The sequence below is a fragment of the Macrobrachium nipponense genome, chromosome 17 (genome assembly GCF_015104395.2).
Source record: "Macrobrachium nipponense isolate FS-2020 chromosome 17, ASM1510439v2, whole genome shotgun sequence".
Lineage (NCBI taxonomy): Eukaryota > Metazoa > Arthropoda > Malacostraca > Decapoda > Palaemonidae > Macrobrachium > Macrobrachium nipponense.
Genome location: NC_087210.1, coordinates 64,082,989 through 64,099,420, shown reverse-complemented (window position 1 = coordinate 64,099,420; position 16,432 = coordinate 64,082,989). Strand labels below are relative to the sequence as shown.

General features: G+C 35.5%; 1 protein-coding gene across 1 annotated transcript; it reads left to right on the top strand.

Annotated features, from left to right (window-relative positions):
- Positions 1–701: 701 nt before the first annotated feature.
- LOC135195923 (piggyBac transposable element-derived protein 3-like) lies at positions 702–3,639 on the top strand. Its single transcript, XM_064222427.1, has 3 exons — positions 702–834; positions 2,159–2,335; positions 2,549–3,639. Exons 1-3 carry the CDS (start codon positions 702–704, stop codon positions 3,637–3,639), a joined length of 1,401 nt encoding a protein of 466 aa, XP_064078497.1.
- Positions 3,640–16,432: the final 12,793 nt, after the last annotated feature.

Here is a 16,432-nt window from a genome sequence, read left to right as displayed (position 1 = left end):
TCCATTTCTCTTTTACAGCCCGCCACTAAAGCTCAGTTATGCCTGCAGTTGTAATTGCACAGTTGGACTCTGCAGCTATAACTGAACGTTAGTGTCTACAACCTGCACAGTTTTTCTGGCCTGCGCAGGCGGCTGGGTAAAAGCTCATCTCAATCGATGGACCTCAGGCCAAACGGCTGCGCATGCGCATTGCAACGTTAATGTGGTAAATCCAAAGGCTATCATAACAGATAGCCAATGTACTTTTCATTCGTGGTTATAAACCATATGTGCAAGACAGTTTTTCGATGAGAATAAAGATTTATCACGACAAAATAATGTAAAACAAGAATAGGCCTATCTGCGTTTCTTCATTAATATGCACCATGTATGTAATTCGTATTTAAAAATTAATTAGAAAGAAAATAAATCATATTTTCTTTCTGACGAAACAAAATCAAACAATATTGGACTATGTATGTTTATTCATTGTTTACATCTCACGGAAGTTAGACTAATCCACACACTAATGAAACATAGGAAGACAGTACAGTACTAAGGAAATTTTCATTCATTGTAATACAATCTTTAAACGAAAACGAATCAGTATTAACCCTTTTAATGAAATTTAAACTTTCAACAAATTCACATTGGAGGATATAATTAGTTTTTATCAACCTCTCTTTCACTGGACGTCTTACTTCACGTTTATGAGATTTATGATGCCACCAAGTCAATCACAGCCAGAGTATCGTGTATTGACGCTGTGGCTGCTACGGAGGACTGAGGAAAAGGACTGTATCGTTAGTGGCGAAGATTTGCCTGCTCAGCCCGACTGTGCAGTTATAACTGGACGTTAGTGGCGGTCTTTAAGGGTTACAGGCTTTCTAAGCGCTTGCTCTCTAGAGCTTTGCACCTCAAAGATAATAATGAACGTCCTCACTAACCTTAACAACAACAAAACAGTAATTCTACGATCACTAGCCATGTTTGTTTCATTGAGTTTTCCGTAGACAGAATTTTATGTAAAAAATCAACAAAAATGGAAAAATAACTGTTAATTTTTTAAACGATACTTAAGATATTTTGATTTATATTTAATTTAAATACTTACATCTTCATTAGAAAGTATCTAGGCAAAGTAGTATACTAAGTTTTATCAATCTTTCATGGTTTCTTTAATTTTTATTTTTTTTTATTCTTTATACTCTTCTTGTGAAGAAGACGTCTTTTTATCCTGCTTTGCATTACTTAAACGGAATAAATTAATTGTTTTTTCTTCTTTCTATCGACAAAGCCGCAATCCTTTTGTTTCCAAGCCAACTCTGCGGACTGAGCCCGGTGGCCGCGTCTCTCATTATTATCGATGTTAATTTAATTAACCCTATATTGCCCAACATGACTAATTCGTCATCTAAGTTTCTATTGGCTTTCAATGAGACAGAATAACTCCATACCCCTCTGTGTCAGTCATGACCAATTCGTCTACTCTTCCACTCCAAGAAAAAACCAACTGGGAGCTGATTGGTCGAATCTGAGGAGAGCTATGCTCAGTGTAATGTTGACAATTTAGAATTATGAACCTGGTTTTAATTTTCTGACCAACTTTTCAAGATCATGGATGAATTATCAGGTATGTCACTTGCCTCATTTATATTTTTTTCTGAAAGTTTATCAGTTCTAGATCACGGAGATACAGTGTCTTCTCAGTTTTTGTTGAAACATAGAAATTATGAGCAATTATATATTGCTGACATTTTCGTCATGTTGGTCATATCGTTATTGTAACTGCACCCGTATGGTTACCGTGATTGCTACATCAACATGTGTAAATCCTGTCTGTGTAGCTAAAATAAAAGTTTTATAATAGTTTATCCTGAAATTTTGTTTTACATTTTCTTGTACAAATTTCCTGAATATAAAAAGGACGGTCTAAGTAATGGTAGACTACAATACAATAGTTGAAGTTATAACTTTCTTTGAGTTTTTCTGTCATTTTCTTTTTTCTTATCCTTATTATTTATATCATTTTCTTTTTTCTTATCATTATTATTCATAATGGCTTGATGCATTATTCTCTCTCTCTCTCTCTCTCTCTCTCTCTTCTCTCTCTCTCTCTCTCTCTCTCTGGCAATTACTTTTTTTATCATCATTCATAATAAATCTTGCTTTTTTTTAGGGATTGATCCAGCCATTTTTTACTCAAGAATTAGAACCAGGCAGCTTTGTAGAGAAAATACAGGAAGTTTGCCCATTGAGCAAGATAATGGGTTGAGTGATGAATTTTCACATGAGGATGAAGAGGACACGGAGGATGTTGAGTTTAGATTACCTGACACAGGTGACATTGATTTAGGTAGGTGAAAAATAGTTTGCTTTAGAATCAAATGTTACCAATTTCCTTTTGAAATCACCAAAATATTAGAACTTAGTCAACGCTTTACTGTGCACTTTCTGCTTCACATGTTGGTATAAATTCAAATGGAGAAAATTCATATCATGGAGTCAGGAAGTAATTGAGTCAGCACTCTTCAGTCTCCTAGTCTAACATGAAATTACTGCTTCACAGATTTGCCAAATGAACGTACTGAAGTTGTCGTGATGGAAGACAGGATTGGAAACGAGAGTATCACTGAAGAGAACAGTGTGGTCATTGAAGTTCCAACTGGTAATTTAGAGGTTATTCAGGATCAGTCTACCCTTCCATCAACTTCCTCAAGAACTAGGAGAACTACTCAAGCTTCCCAGCCCTCAAGACGAGTTCTCTGGACTATGAAAACAGACAGCTCCCCTTCACCAGTGCCAGCTTTCATCCCTAATGATGATGAAGCCTCAAACACCTATGACCCAGATGTATATTTAGGACACCCGATATGGTACTTCAGGAAGTTTTTCACTCCAGGTATCTTAGATGAAATAGGTCATCAAAGTAATTTGTATGCAACACAAAGAGATGTGAACAAGCCACTTAATCTTAGTAGGGGGGAATTTGAACAATGGCGGGGATTACTTATTCATTTCACTATAATTAGAACTCCTCAAACACGACTCCATTGTTCTGGGGAATTGTTTGGCAGGTACAGAGATTACACTGCTATGGTCATGAGTAGATCTAGATGGGAGACTATAAAATCAAACCTACATCTTCGGGATAATAATGATGAGGTAAACAATGATAAGCTTTTCAAGGTAAGACCATTGATAGATCATTTGAGAAATAAGTTCCAGGAACTTCCAATGAAACAGAATATCTGTATCGACGAGCAGATGGTGCCTTTCAAAGGAAAGCATAGCATGAAACAGTACCTACCTATGAAGCTCAAAAAGTGGGGATTCAAGCTCTTTGTACTTGCAGACAGTGGGCGTCTTATTCATGATTTCATTCCTTATACAAGGTCCATTCAGCCTGTGAATAAAGAAGGTATTCCAGACCTTGGTGCATCTTCCAACATAGTCTTGCACTTGGCTGAGACAATACAGAGTAACAGGAATCACCATCTCTATTTTGACAATTGGTTTACATCTGTTCCACTTATAAAACACCTGGCTGAAAGAGGTATCTGGTGCTGTGGAACGGTAAGGCCATGTCGGCTTCCAGGGCTAAAGTTAGTATTAGATACTGTCCTAAAGAAGAAAGGTAGAGGCACATTTGAGGAATGAAAGTCATCTGGTGATGGCAGTCAGTTAACAGCAGTCAAATGGCTTGATAATAAAGGTATGACCTTGCTCTCCACCTTTACTGACAGCCAACCAACTCATACTGCACAACGTTTTGACAAAAAAATTAGGAAAGTTATAGAGATCCCACAGCCGAACATAGTAAAATTGTACAACAAGAACATGGGTGGTGTAGACCTGGCTGACTGTCCGTTATCATTGTACAGAATTCCAGTGAGATCAAAGAAATATTACGATAGACTAATCTCTCATATGATTGACATGTGCATTAATCAAGCTTGGTTGCTCTACAGAAGAGATTATGAGACAGCAGGGCTTTCACAGGAGAAAAAGCATTCCTTACTATCCTTCAGAATGTCTGTGTCAGAGTCGCTCATTAGGGCAGAAAAGTATGTGCCTAAAAGAGGTCGTCCATCTTCATCTAAGAAGACAGCCGATCCACCCAAGAAAAGGCGTCAACAGATGGGTCAGGTCAGACCACAGAAGGATGTGAGGTTTGACAAAGTAGGTCACTTCCCTGAAGCAAAAGATCCTCGTTTGTACTACAAGCGACTTGGTTGTAAGGGTCGTACAAACATCAGGTGCATGAAATGCAATGTCAGTTTGCGCCTAAATAAAAAAAACAACTGCTCCCGGCAGTTTCATACCTAAATCAGTACGACTCTCCCCCTTTATTTATCCCTCACACTTTCTAATGTAGAGAGTGAATAGGGAAAAAATCAAGAATTTCCTTTTCTTTCATAATTTTTTTTTTTTTAAGTTTCATATTATCATAAAAAGATATATTTATGTTTATGTAATAAAGCTATTATTCATTCCAGCGAAGAACAGCAACTTGGGCTTCAATGTTCCTAAAAAGTAATAATTCTGGGTACTGTATTTTATCGTACATTTCATTCCCCTAGTGACCAACATGACTAATTATTCACATGACTGTATTACTGTATAAATTGTTGTAAAAATTAAGAAAAATTATCTGGGACCTTTGTATATGCGGTCCATAAGGGTTAATAAGCTCACTGCTGAGAGGCTAAAACCTTTTAGTGATGCTAATTTACATAACTCCATTAAGCGATATTCCCTCTTTTGTTTGGACGTAAGTTTTCTATTTATATTTATGCGGTTATCTTATTTGTTTGTGCTTCATCAGTTTATTAGATTTATAAGGATTTACATAACTCCATTTAATGATATTTTTGTTTTACGTGGCTATAGCTTTCGGTCTTCGTATATGTATAATTAATATGATTATGTCCTGTTAATCAAATTTGTTTTTACATTCACTTTTACAAGTTTTGCTTTTGGAAATTAACAGATGTGTCATTACTAAAGGAAATTTGTTCGTTTCTGCATCTTTCCATTCTAAAAGTATTCTTAAACCAATTATTCTTTTAATTAAACTATTCGGGTTTACAAAACTGTCGTTTACTGTCGTATCAATTATCTTATGATTATTGTTTGAATTGCCTCTCTTGTGATTTCATGAAAGAAAAGACTAGATCTTCAGATGCTCATGTATAGAGTCAATCGGCTACATTTTGATTTTAAGTGGTAATAACCCCAGCGCCTCTTAGTTCCTGATTTCCTCCAACTTCCCGGATAAGCTTCTCACTGCAAAGCTCGAGATCTAAAGGGAAGAATGGGAAGAAATTCTGAAGTCAGTAGCAGGATTCGAATCTGCATCATCAGTTTCAGAATGAGGTCACGTTAACGAGTGCATGTGGATATGTTTTACGGCCAAAACCCGAAATCGGCCAAAGTGGGAAGTGGCCGGCCAGTTCGGGAAATGGCAGAGGGGGTGTGGCCAAGGCCCGATTAATTAGATTAACAGTTTATATGATTATTTATATATATATATATATATATATATATATATATACGTATATATATATAATATACATATATATATATATATATATATATATACATGATATATATATATATATATATATATATATATATATATATATATATATATATATATACTATATATACATATATATATATATATATATATATATATATATATATATATATATATATATATATATATATGTATATATATGTATATATATATATATATATATATATATATATATATATATATATATATATATATATATATATATATATATATATATATATATATATATATATATATATATATATATATATATATATATATATATATATATATATATATATGTGTGTGTGTGTGTGTGTGTGTGTGTGTGTGTTACAGTACAACTATAAAACCAGAGATTGCACCGTGAAATTTTCAGGGAATTTGTCAAATCACCAATTCGCTAAGGAACATTTGATCCCCCAGGAGCCAATACTAATCACGACGAAACAACGATTCATCTACAGTTTCGCCGTGTTTAGTAATAGTCCCTCGGGGAGCGAATACACTTAGGGATATTTAATCCCCAAGGTACTATTGCAGATTCACATCAGCCGTGCATTTGGTGTCTAGGCTAGTCCCTTACGAATGCTCCTGATTGGCTGTTGATAAGCCAATCACAGGGCTAGAAACTCTCAGTCTCTAGAGAGAGTTCCCATAGGCAGGATGTATGTTCCACCTCTCCTAATGGATACTTCTTTCAATAGTATCCCTCAGGAGAGGTGGCACATAAATCCTACCCATGTGAACTCTGGAGAGAGACTGAGAGTTTCCAGCCCTGTGATTTGCTTATCAGCAGCCAATCAGGAGCGTCGTAAGAGACTGGCCTAGACATTAAATGCACGGTTGATGTGAATCTACTATAGTACTGAACACGGCGAAGCGCATCCTATAAAACTGTTAATTTAAAAGTAACTGCCGAACTTTGGCCACTTAGGCCACTTCCCTCTTTGGCCGATTTCGGGTTTAAACTAAATTACATTTATAGGGGAGGTACTGACAGAAATGAAAAAAAAGAAAGAAAGAAAAAAAGTTCGTACCTTAATGGGAAGAGACCAAATAAAAAAAATAAATAAACAGGGCGCTGTGACTAGAGGCGAGCTGGGACGACGGAGTCTACTGTTGTTGACCTATGCAAGAACAAAACATTGAAAATGATTATTATGATTTTGGTCATGACATTCCGGTGCCTGCTGAATTCTACACATTAGCATGCCAGTTTCAATTGTCCTCTTTAATGTACTTTTAATTAGAATCATGATTATGGATTTAATTTTTTTCCTTTCCTCATTTTTCTCTGAGTATGAGTGTTTTGTGTGGCATTCCCTTTTCGGACAATTATTTTTAGTTATATTTTTGTTCTCTTTTGCATTATTTAACTGTTCTCACTTTACTTTTTTTTTTTTTCAGAGCTACTCCCAGTTTTGTTCCTTCAGGTTTCAATTTAAGGATTGCTCTTGTTTACAGTATGTGCCCGGAACTTTGCCATTTTTCGTCCCTGCTTTTGAAAACTTTCTGCCCCCTTTTATTGCCCATTTTATCTCGTAAACTCGTTCACAACAACTCTTCTTTGCTAACTGATACCCTCCCTTTCTCTCGCTACTCTCCCATTTTTACTTTTATCACTGTCTAGTACTATACATAAAAATAAAAAATAAAAATTATAGTATCTAAACGAACTGTATTTGTTTTTAGTGTTATCACGCGTTAATAAACATTCGAGTGGTTCATTTAGGGATTTTCTTTGTGCTAATATTAATTTACTCTCAATATGTATAGAGTGGAAGCTTAATTTATCATAAAACCATAGAAAGGACAGCAAAATGTTTGAGCTAATTTATTTTCTCTTTCATGGGTCGTAGCAAACCTTTACACATATTTGAATATGAATTTTTAGAGAAACATTCATCATATGTTGCATTCATTTCTGTTGTTTTCTAACGAACGTTTTACTATATACTTATGTATTAGTTATTTACATTATAGCTTTCATATTTGATCGTTAATTTATTTCTTCGCTTTTAGTTTTCTGTAAAAGATAAATATAGAGATGACTGTGTCTATCCTCACGTATTTTGTCCGCATTTTTTTGGGTCCTCTCAGTTCTTAAAAACTACCGAGGCTAGAAGGCTGCAAATTGATGTGTTGATCGTCCACTTTCCAACCATCAAACATACCAAATTGCAGCCCTCTGGCTTCAGTATAACATTAGTAATAATCATGAGTCTGGTAACGCAACATCACAGGCCACCACGGCCTTCAGAGTTTCATGGGCTTCGGCTCATACAGCATTATACCGAGACCACAGAAAGATAGAACTATTTTCAGTGGCCTTGATTATACGTTGTGCAGAAAACTCGATTGATCCGAAGAGACTTCGGCACATTTTGTACTTGTCTACATTGTCTTGCATCAAGGTCCTTTTTTTTTCCCCGACAAAAAAAAAAAAAAAAATACACACGATTTTTAGAAGTTGTGAAGATTCTCTGCCAAACACTAAATAAACGAAACCAGAAAACGTATTGAATTGGTAACAACTGACGTCTCGGTGAGTTTCTACATAATTTTCCGTTGTAAGCCGCGTATTTTCAGGTATGCTATGACGATAATTATAATATGAATGCATTTACAGATATCCGTCTTATTATATAAATCCCGAAGGCTGAAAGCATTACACATAATGCTACGACGAAAAATGTTCCAGTGCATATGTTAATAAATGTACGCAGAAATGAGGGGTGGTTGAAGATTTTGTTATATTTTGATAGATAAAATGTTTTGTTCATCATCAGCTGTGTTAGTAAATATAGTTTTAAAGTAACTTTATTGAATAGCCGTAAAATACTGTGGCTCTTGATAAACTGGCAAACAACGCTATCAACACTGCTACATTGAACCTCTTGTTTAATGTTAATACTTTTGTAGGTTAAATCTAAATAATGTGATCTGATATGACTACGGAAATGGTTCAGTCTGCTCTTCGGTTTTATCATAACGCTATCAGTTATTGCTTCAAAATGGATTATGCATCGACTCTCACTGCCTGAAAATTATTTGTTTTGTTTTCATATAAACCTTCTACGTATAAATAATAATGTCTTTTTGTTTTCATTTTGCATGTTAGTATTTGGTGTAATGAGAATACCTATGCGACACGCAAAGGAATGATATTTTCAGTAAGTAACTTTTCGTATTCAGTTCAAGATTTACTTTTTACCTCACTTATCAACTGGTGTTCACAATTTATAAGCCGTTTTTTAAAGCCGTGGTGTATTCGGCAATTTGTTCGTGTCTTAGCAATAGTGTGTCATTTTTCATGAATGAAATCATTTAAGTAACTTTGCTATCATCTTAAATCAGCATAATCGCTGATGCATATTATGCTTTTATCAAATATTTTTTCTTATTTGTGTTTGTTGTTTCTTTTGAGTACTTAACTTTAGTTACCAAATGAATATCGCATTTTCCATATTTTGTTTTACATGCTATATTGCTATATATCTCTGGTTTTGATATGTAAGTGGCTCCCAGGCCTTGTTTATAAAAGGAAAAAACATCTACTATACAAAATGGTGACTTACTTTTTGCTCACTGTTATCCCCTTGTGCTTTGTGTTTTTGCGTAAGGACAAAGATTCTCTTAAATATATAGACATCATCCATTTATATAATTTATAAAATTTAGTTGTAACTTTTATGCAACGAACAGGTTTAGCAAAACAGACAGAACTACCCAGTTCTCGCTAACTGGGTAGCAAAAAAAGCAAGATCTTGGAGATAAGGAATAAGCCAACACAAGCCTTCGCTCGCAACTTGACTGAGGGTTAAGGCGCTTACAAGTTTACTTAATCCCCAAACTTGTTGACGATTTTGGCGAGTTGTGGCAAGCGCCACGGAGAGCTTACGAAGCCATATGTATTGGATTTTGTTGACAGTTTACGAGACGTCATTCGTTTCTTGAGAAAGGCGTTCATGCATAAGTTTTAAATTTTGAGAATATACTTTGATTAAAGAATTTCCCGCATTAAGTTTCAACTTAAGTAACTATCATGTGGTTATTCCGAGTGACGTTTTGCCGTTTTCCGGTTTTTGTCCCAGAGGGAACCCTTGGGTGTCATATTGATTCTTAAAGAGATGATGCTGCTGTGTTTACTGATAATGATTATTGGCCTTAACCCACTTCCTCTCTCATCCTACCAAAACAGCATCTCGATACTCCTTAGTTCCCATCTCATACTATTATATATATATATATATATATATATTATCTATATATATAATATATATATTATATATCTATATATATATTGAAATGTTGCGTGTGCATGTGCAGATAAGTTGTTAAGAGCAATATAGTTTTTAAAATGGAAGTGAAGCTTTGGTTAGAATATGTAAATGGGAAATTGAGTCTTGGTATAAGAGTGAACTCCAGGATAGAACACGCGCCAGCCATCCCTAGAGTGATGCAAAACAGCAGCTGTCATTGCAAAGTTGTGAGATAAGAATATGAGATGTGAATGGAATGAGGAATGTTGGATGTTTGCAGATGGCACAGCAGTGAATGTGGATACAGTCAAAACTGGTTGGCAAACAGGAATTAAAGAATATGACACATTGCTACATCGATTATTCCGATCCACAGGCAAATGGCAGGTCAACCACATGCCTATATGCAAGCGGAAATATTCTTTACGAAAGTCTGTCGAAATGGGGAAATGGTGTATCTTTTATGTCATCAACAGAAGCAGATAAAACAGTTGACAAAACGTTTGACGGAATTTAAAATAACTAATGGGCAAGCCGAATTTTAAAAATATAGCTAGCTAAGTCATATGAGTGTCCGTGTCAGATGCTTTAGATACACCTTCGACTTACATTGAGACGTTCCCTTACGCAATCAAAATTCTTAAGAGGTCTATGAACTAGACAAGCAATGGCAGTGGATGATATTCAAGAAATTCTGTTGTCATCTGCAAGCCACACGGCGGTGGCTATATTTGATAGATGCCACAGAAAACATGATTGTCGTATTTCTTGGAGGGGGTTGGTATGCTGCCAAGTGGGAATACATCATCTGCTAAAAATTCGGATTTAACGAAACTGGTGCTTGGATATTGTACCTCCAGTCGTATTATCTTCATTACATCTTACTTAATAACAATTGTTTCATAGTGTTTCTGCGATGTCTCCCTGCCGTCACGCCTTTCAAATCTTTTTACTCTCAATTTCCGTTTCAATGCTGAATGACCTCATAGGTCCCAGCGCTTGAGCTTTAGATCAAAATTCTATATTCTAAGTATATCTGCCTTTTTCCCAATCTTTCATTTTGTGAACAAAGCTCTAAAGTGTTTTCAAGCCTTCAAACAGAAAAGGGAGAAGCTCGCATCAAATTTCCATTCAGTAACTTTTTTTCATCTAGTCTTATTTTAGCTTTTGTCTTTTGGCTCTGGGTTTATATTGAACGATGTGATGAATGGAAGAACCACACCATTTATTGTGTTGTGAGATTCCAGTGTTTACCTACTCTTCCATAATCGTTTTTCCTGGTGTTGATGTCACTATGAAGTGCACTGACAATTTTACTTTTGTTCCTGGCCACAATAAAGCACATGGATAATTGTTTATTTTCTTTTAAAGGATATTTTCCATAATTGTTTTTCCTAATAATGATGTAATTGTGAATTGCACTGAAAATTTAACCTTTTTTGCCACAATAACGCACTTAGAAAATTGCTAGGTGTTTTTTGAGAATATTTCATTTTCTTCATGATAGATAACGGTGGAATTACACTTGATATAAATTATTTTTCTAGTAGAATTATTGTAGACCCAGAGTATTTTATTATATTAATTGATTACATGTACTACTTATTTAAATTTTTTAATGTCTATAAAATCTTGGAAAACAATATAATATTTCTCGGAAGTTTAATCCGCAAATATTCGTTTAGTATTTGAATATATATATATATATATATATATATATATATATATATATATATATATATATATATATAAGTATACACACAGACACACACACACACACACACACACACACATATATATATATATATATATATATATATATATATATATATATATATATATATATATATATATATATATATATATATATATACCTCAGGAGAAATTTTCATTTGTATCGTATTCCAGATACGTGTAAAAAATATCTTTTCTAGTCTTGGCCCATCTCCCGACTGCTAACACACGAATAGCATTAAACCTCTTCACCCTCAGGTTATTTTGTTCGATTTCTCCATCTTCAGCGTCCGACGGGATTTTCTTTAGCTCTGAATTTTATTCGAGGCTTTTTTGGAGAGATTCTCCCGTCATTTTTTTTTCCAACTTCAGTCTACAAATCCGTTAACGCCTCAAACTCTCTCTCTCTCTCTCTCTCTCTCTCTCTCTCTCTCTCTCTCTCTCTCTCTCTCTCTCTCTCTGAGAATCAACTTAATTTTTATTTTTCAATGATAACCAGATTTTTGGTACTTTACTATATTGTATTTCAAGCACCGTAATTGCCCAACACTTTCTCTATTTCATCAAAACCACCAACACAATAATTGTAGCAACAGTAACATTATTTAATATCAGTATCTCATTGGGGTTATGTGGTGAAAAAATTTGTGTTCATTCGAAAGTCCATTCAGAATTCATAACATATCATACCTGTCACTATTAAGTATTCACGCAGTCGTTCCAGAAACAAACGTCTATTTGTAGATTTCACTTCAAATACTACTTGACTTAGATATACTGACATGGTTTAATTCATAGAGCGTAGGACTCTTTCTTGCAGTGTGCTTTTGCTCGCTTTTTCGTATATACGCTGATGACCTCATAGGTCCTAGTGCTTGACTTTAGCTAAAATTCTATATTCAATTCAATTCTTTTTCGTACATGGGTCAATGTACATTATACCATGACCTAATATATATGACTGTGTATGAAGGAACGAAAAGACAATAGCGAGAAGCATTTTATCTCTTATATACAGATCAGTTACTCCAAAATAAAGTAGATAATAATAATAAATCAGTAAAGAATTGTATGAAAACGAAGTAAAAAGAAAACTGAAAGTAAATCTGAGGGAATTTCTCCCTCTATCACCGTGAGGTCTCTACTTTGTATTTCGAATTCTGAAGTCTATGAACGCGCATAATAAAAAAAAGTTATTGAAGTGTGGAACGACCTTACATATAATGTTTTGTTTCAAGAACGATATCACAATACTCAAATCGTATTTTCTGATGGTGTAACCTATCTCTCTCTCTCTCTCTCTCTCTCTCTCTCTCGCTCTCTCTCTCTCTCTCTCTCTCTCTCAGGCACACACACAGACCTACTTTCATACCAGTAATTTATTTTCTTGGGCTTCATATTCCCATTCTAATTCAAAAGATTTCCTTACCTAATGTAACCACTTAAAGTTGATAATTGATACTGAGACCAACCGCAAATAACATTCATTGGTTGACGGTTGTCACGTGCTTCATTTACTTATGAAAGGGAATGAAGCACATGAGAGTGGTTCTCACTCCGAATACTACTTGGTTACAGTTGCCGCTTTACACTGGAAATCAATACCTTCCTTTTCATGCTTTGAAAACATTTTAATTAAATTGAAGAAAACGCCGATGCGCAACTGGACCAGTTTTCTCTGTACGCTTCGTAACATTTATTAAAGATGTCTGAGTTGTTATTATGGTTCGGTTTCTTGTCGTACATCGACTTGGCTGCGAACAGAATAGTCTCTTCATCTTTGAAACTACAAATATCTCCGGTGAAGAGCATTCTAGAATACTGAATAAATTCAGTAACAAAGACATTCAATGTCTTTCAGCATTGCGATATTCAACTGATTATGTTAATCGTAGATGAACTACTCGTTGTGCAGTAAAGCTTCCACTACATCAATTACTCTAATCTACGTAGAAGGCTAATCGATGGCGCGTCGAGTTTCAGTGCGGACAATGCGCCTTCCACCGTATTCTTTCATGCATTCTTACACCTCCAAGACATTAAAAGACTTTCATTTCATCTACATCTTCTGCTCCTTCTCTAACTTTTTCCATCTCTCTGTCTGTGAAGATCTTGCACAGCCAAGAAGACATAACACTCACATCCACTTATACTCCAGAGCAGTGACACCCCCCCCCCCCCACCCCCACCCCCACCCACATATCCTACCAAACGACTGACTTTCATTGTCGCGTTTTAAATTGCCCTCATTATATCTTCTATACTATTATTCCCAGCACGCTTCACAGTGCCACCTCATTTATGCTATGTATAACTTTTCCCCTTGAAAACTTCTTACCTATCTATTCCTTAACAACACTTGATTAACACGCCATCTTTGGTGTCTATACATACACGCTCAGTTCTTCTTCTATCATTATTTCTGTCATCTGTTCTAATTTATCGCTCATAATTCGGCCTTACCTTTTTATTCACCCGTAAGGTTATGTTCACATTCTTCCCGTTATTTTTACTATTTGCTAATTATAGCTTTCTCTTTTCTCTCTTAACTACCCTGTTCACCATACTCTTCATGATCTTCCCTGTCATGACACTATGCCTTAAATAATCTCCGTTTTGTTTTCGCTTACTCGGGAAGTAAGCCTACAAACGACTTTGCTGTTGTTGAGATAGTAAAGCCCTTTGGAAAAACCTAAAAAGGTCTGAAAAAAGTTTTTCACGTTGAGTTAAAGATATAGTAATTTTAGGATAAGATATTTATGATATATTTATTAGAATGCACATATAAAGAATAAATAGTGCATATAAAGCATTACAGATTAATTATTGCTAATAAGATTTAGTATATTTATTTAAATTTTCGTCGGTGAAACAACGTGCTCTTTGACTGTAGATTTTAGCACGCGCCCCTCGTAATCTGAAGGTCGGATCACGCCTTGTTTCTTATCACACCACTTTCAGCACTTATTCCCCCTTCCCACCTGCTATGCTCGTAAACGCTCCAGGCAAGAAGTTTCCGTTTTGTTAAGTATTTTATTTTTAGAAAATATTGCAATAAATTGCTTGAAAATGTTCTTATTCAAATATTGTAGAATCCCTTCCCACTTGAATGTCCAATTTACGGCTGCAACGTCAATTCTTTTGTCCGTCCAGTATTCCTTTCTCCCAACCTTCATTTTTGGGAATATAGCTCGTACAAGCGTCCCCTCTCCAGGGATCTGGATTGATGGAGTGGAGGTTTGAAAGGGTTACAGCTTCAGTCATGTCTCTTGCTTCCATATTCTGTTTTGGGTAAAGGAGACACCGGATTTGCCCTTAGCCTTGGTTGCATGTTGGCTCCCCAAAGTGGTTTACTATGGGACAGGAGCATAATTTTGATCTGTGATTTTTTTTTCCTGTGGCTTCCATCAGGTAGGGATCTACTTCGTGATTGTAACATTGAACTCATATCTAGATAGTACGAATTCGCTTTCCTGTATATTATACCTTCAAATATAATAAACCTGACTTAAATCAGGCATGAAGTGAAGCAGTCGTAACACTTATTTTGTAATGTGACGCCATTTCCCTTCAACATTGATGCAAGATATTACACAGGTTTATACCATAATAGACAGCCATGTAAGCTTAGAGATAATGAAAGAAAGTATATAACTCTGTGCCCATGTCTACAATAATTTATTCTCTCTCTCTCTCTCTCTCTCTCTCTCTCTCTCTCTCTCTCTCTCGTTCCTTATCCACCCTCCCCATACATAGAATCTCCTTGATGTCCCCCATCAGTGTCATAACATCGCAAATCAAATGTTTTGCAGGAAACCTAATTGCCCGTCGTGTGCGTTCGTTAGGTTCCATAAAGATCCTTAAACATCCGGGATCTCATTTTATTTCTTTAATACCCTCGCGTTTACCGACTTCATTTAACTTTTCGGAATTTTATGGCAAATTTAAACATCTCCGTAGCGTGGCGGGAATTCCCCCTAAATTCAAAGATCCTGGAAATTGCAGAAAGATTTCGTAGTGTGTGCCACGATCTGGCCATTTTCTTTATTTTTATAAGAAGAGTTGAAGCGCGTATATTGTTTTTATCACATAAATATCACTGGCAGACGAAATCATACAGTTTAATTTAAAAAGTGGAATTCTATCTTTATAAAGGCTTATTGAAGCCATATGATATCTATTTTCCTATCTCGTACTAACACCACGATCAAATAAGTGTGTCTTTCGTAATACATACATAAAAACTTATACATGAGAAACGTACGACACTCGGAGTCTGCAACGACAGGCAGCATTTAGTCATTACAAGATCATGGTGGAATTTTAATGTTAACATTAAGTTTTTAAAATAATTATACATTCGAAGGTGGGATTTAAATATGATACTGGTTCATTTAATATATTAACATTATGCAGGGGAATTTTTAGTATAATTTTCCTTTATATATCTAGACCGACTCAGTCACAACACTTTACATCCACATGGTCCCAGAATACCATCTCTCACAGTTGCATTTCATTTCGTGAAATCCTTCCAGCAACCTGCAAAGTAGGTCCTTCCTCTTATAGAAGTAAAGTTCAACATTTTTAATTCCCAATAAGAATTCTAATTAAGTTCATTGAGATATTGTAATGAGTTTCTCACTGGCGGTATTTCGTTATCTTTCAAGGATTGAGCTCCGTAGTGGGGTGGTATTATCAGTGCACCTCATGCGGTATACACTGTAGACCCAGGGTTTTCAACCTGGGGTACGCGTACCCCCAACGGTCTATCAGCGGGTACGCGCTCTCCATGGCACTCGATTGAATGTTATAGATGCCGACTTTCAATGTGCTTTAGCAAAAACTGCTCCTCGGCCAACTAAGATAGTTC

What these genes read in the sequence shown, in the direction of transcription:
- LOC135195923 (XM_064222427.1), top strand. Translation starts at nt 702, where the DNA reads ATGCCACCAAGTCAATCACAGCCAGAGTATCGTGTATTGACGCTGTGG. An exon ending in CTGTGCAGTTATAACTGGAC is followed by an intron (nt 835 to 2,158) that starts GTTAGTGGCGGT and finishes GCTTTTTTTTAG; the next exon opens with GGATTGATCCAGCCATTTTT. An exon ending in CACAGGTGACATTGATTTAG is followed by an intron (nt 2,336 to 2,548) that starts GTAGGTGAAAAA and finishes ACTGCTTCACAG; the next exon opens with ATTTGCCAAATGAACGTACT.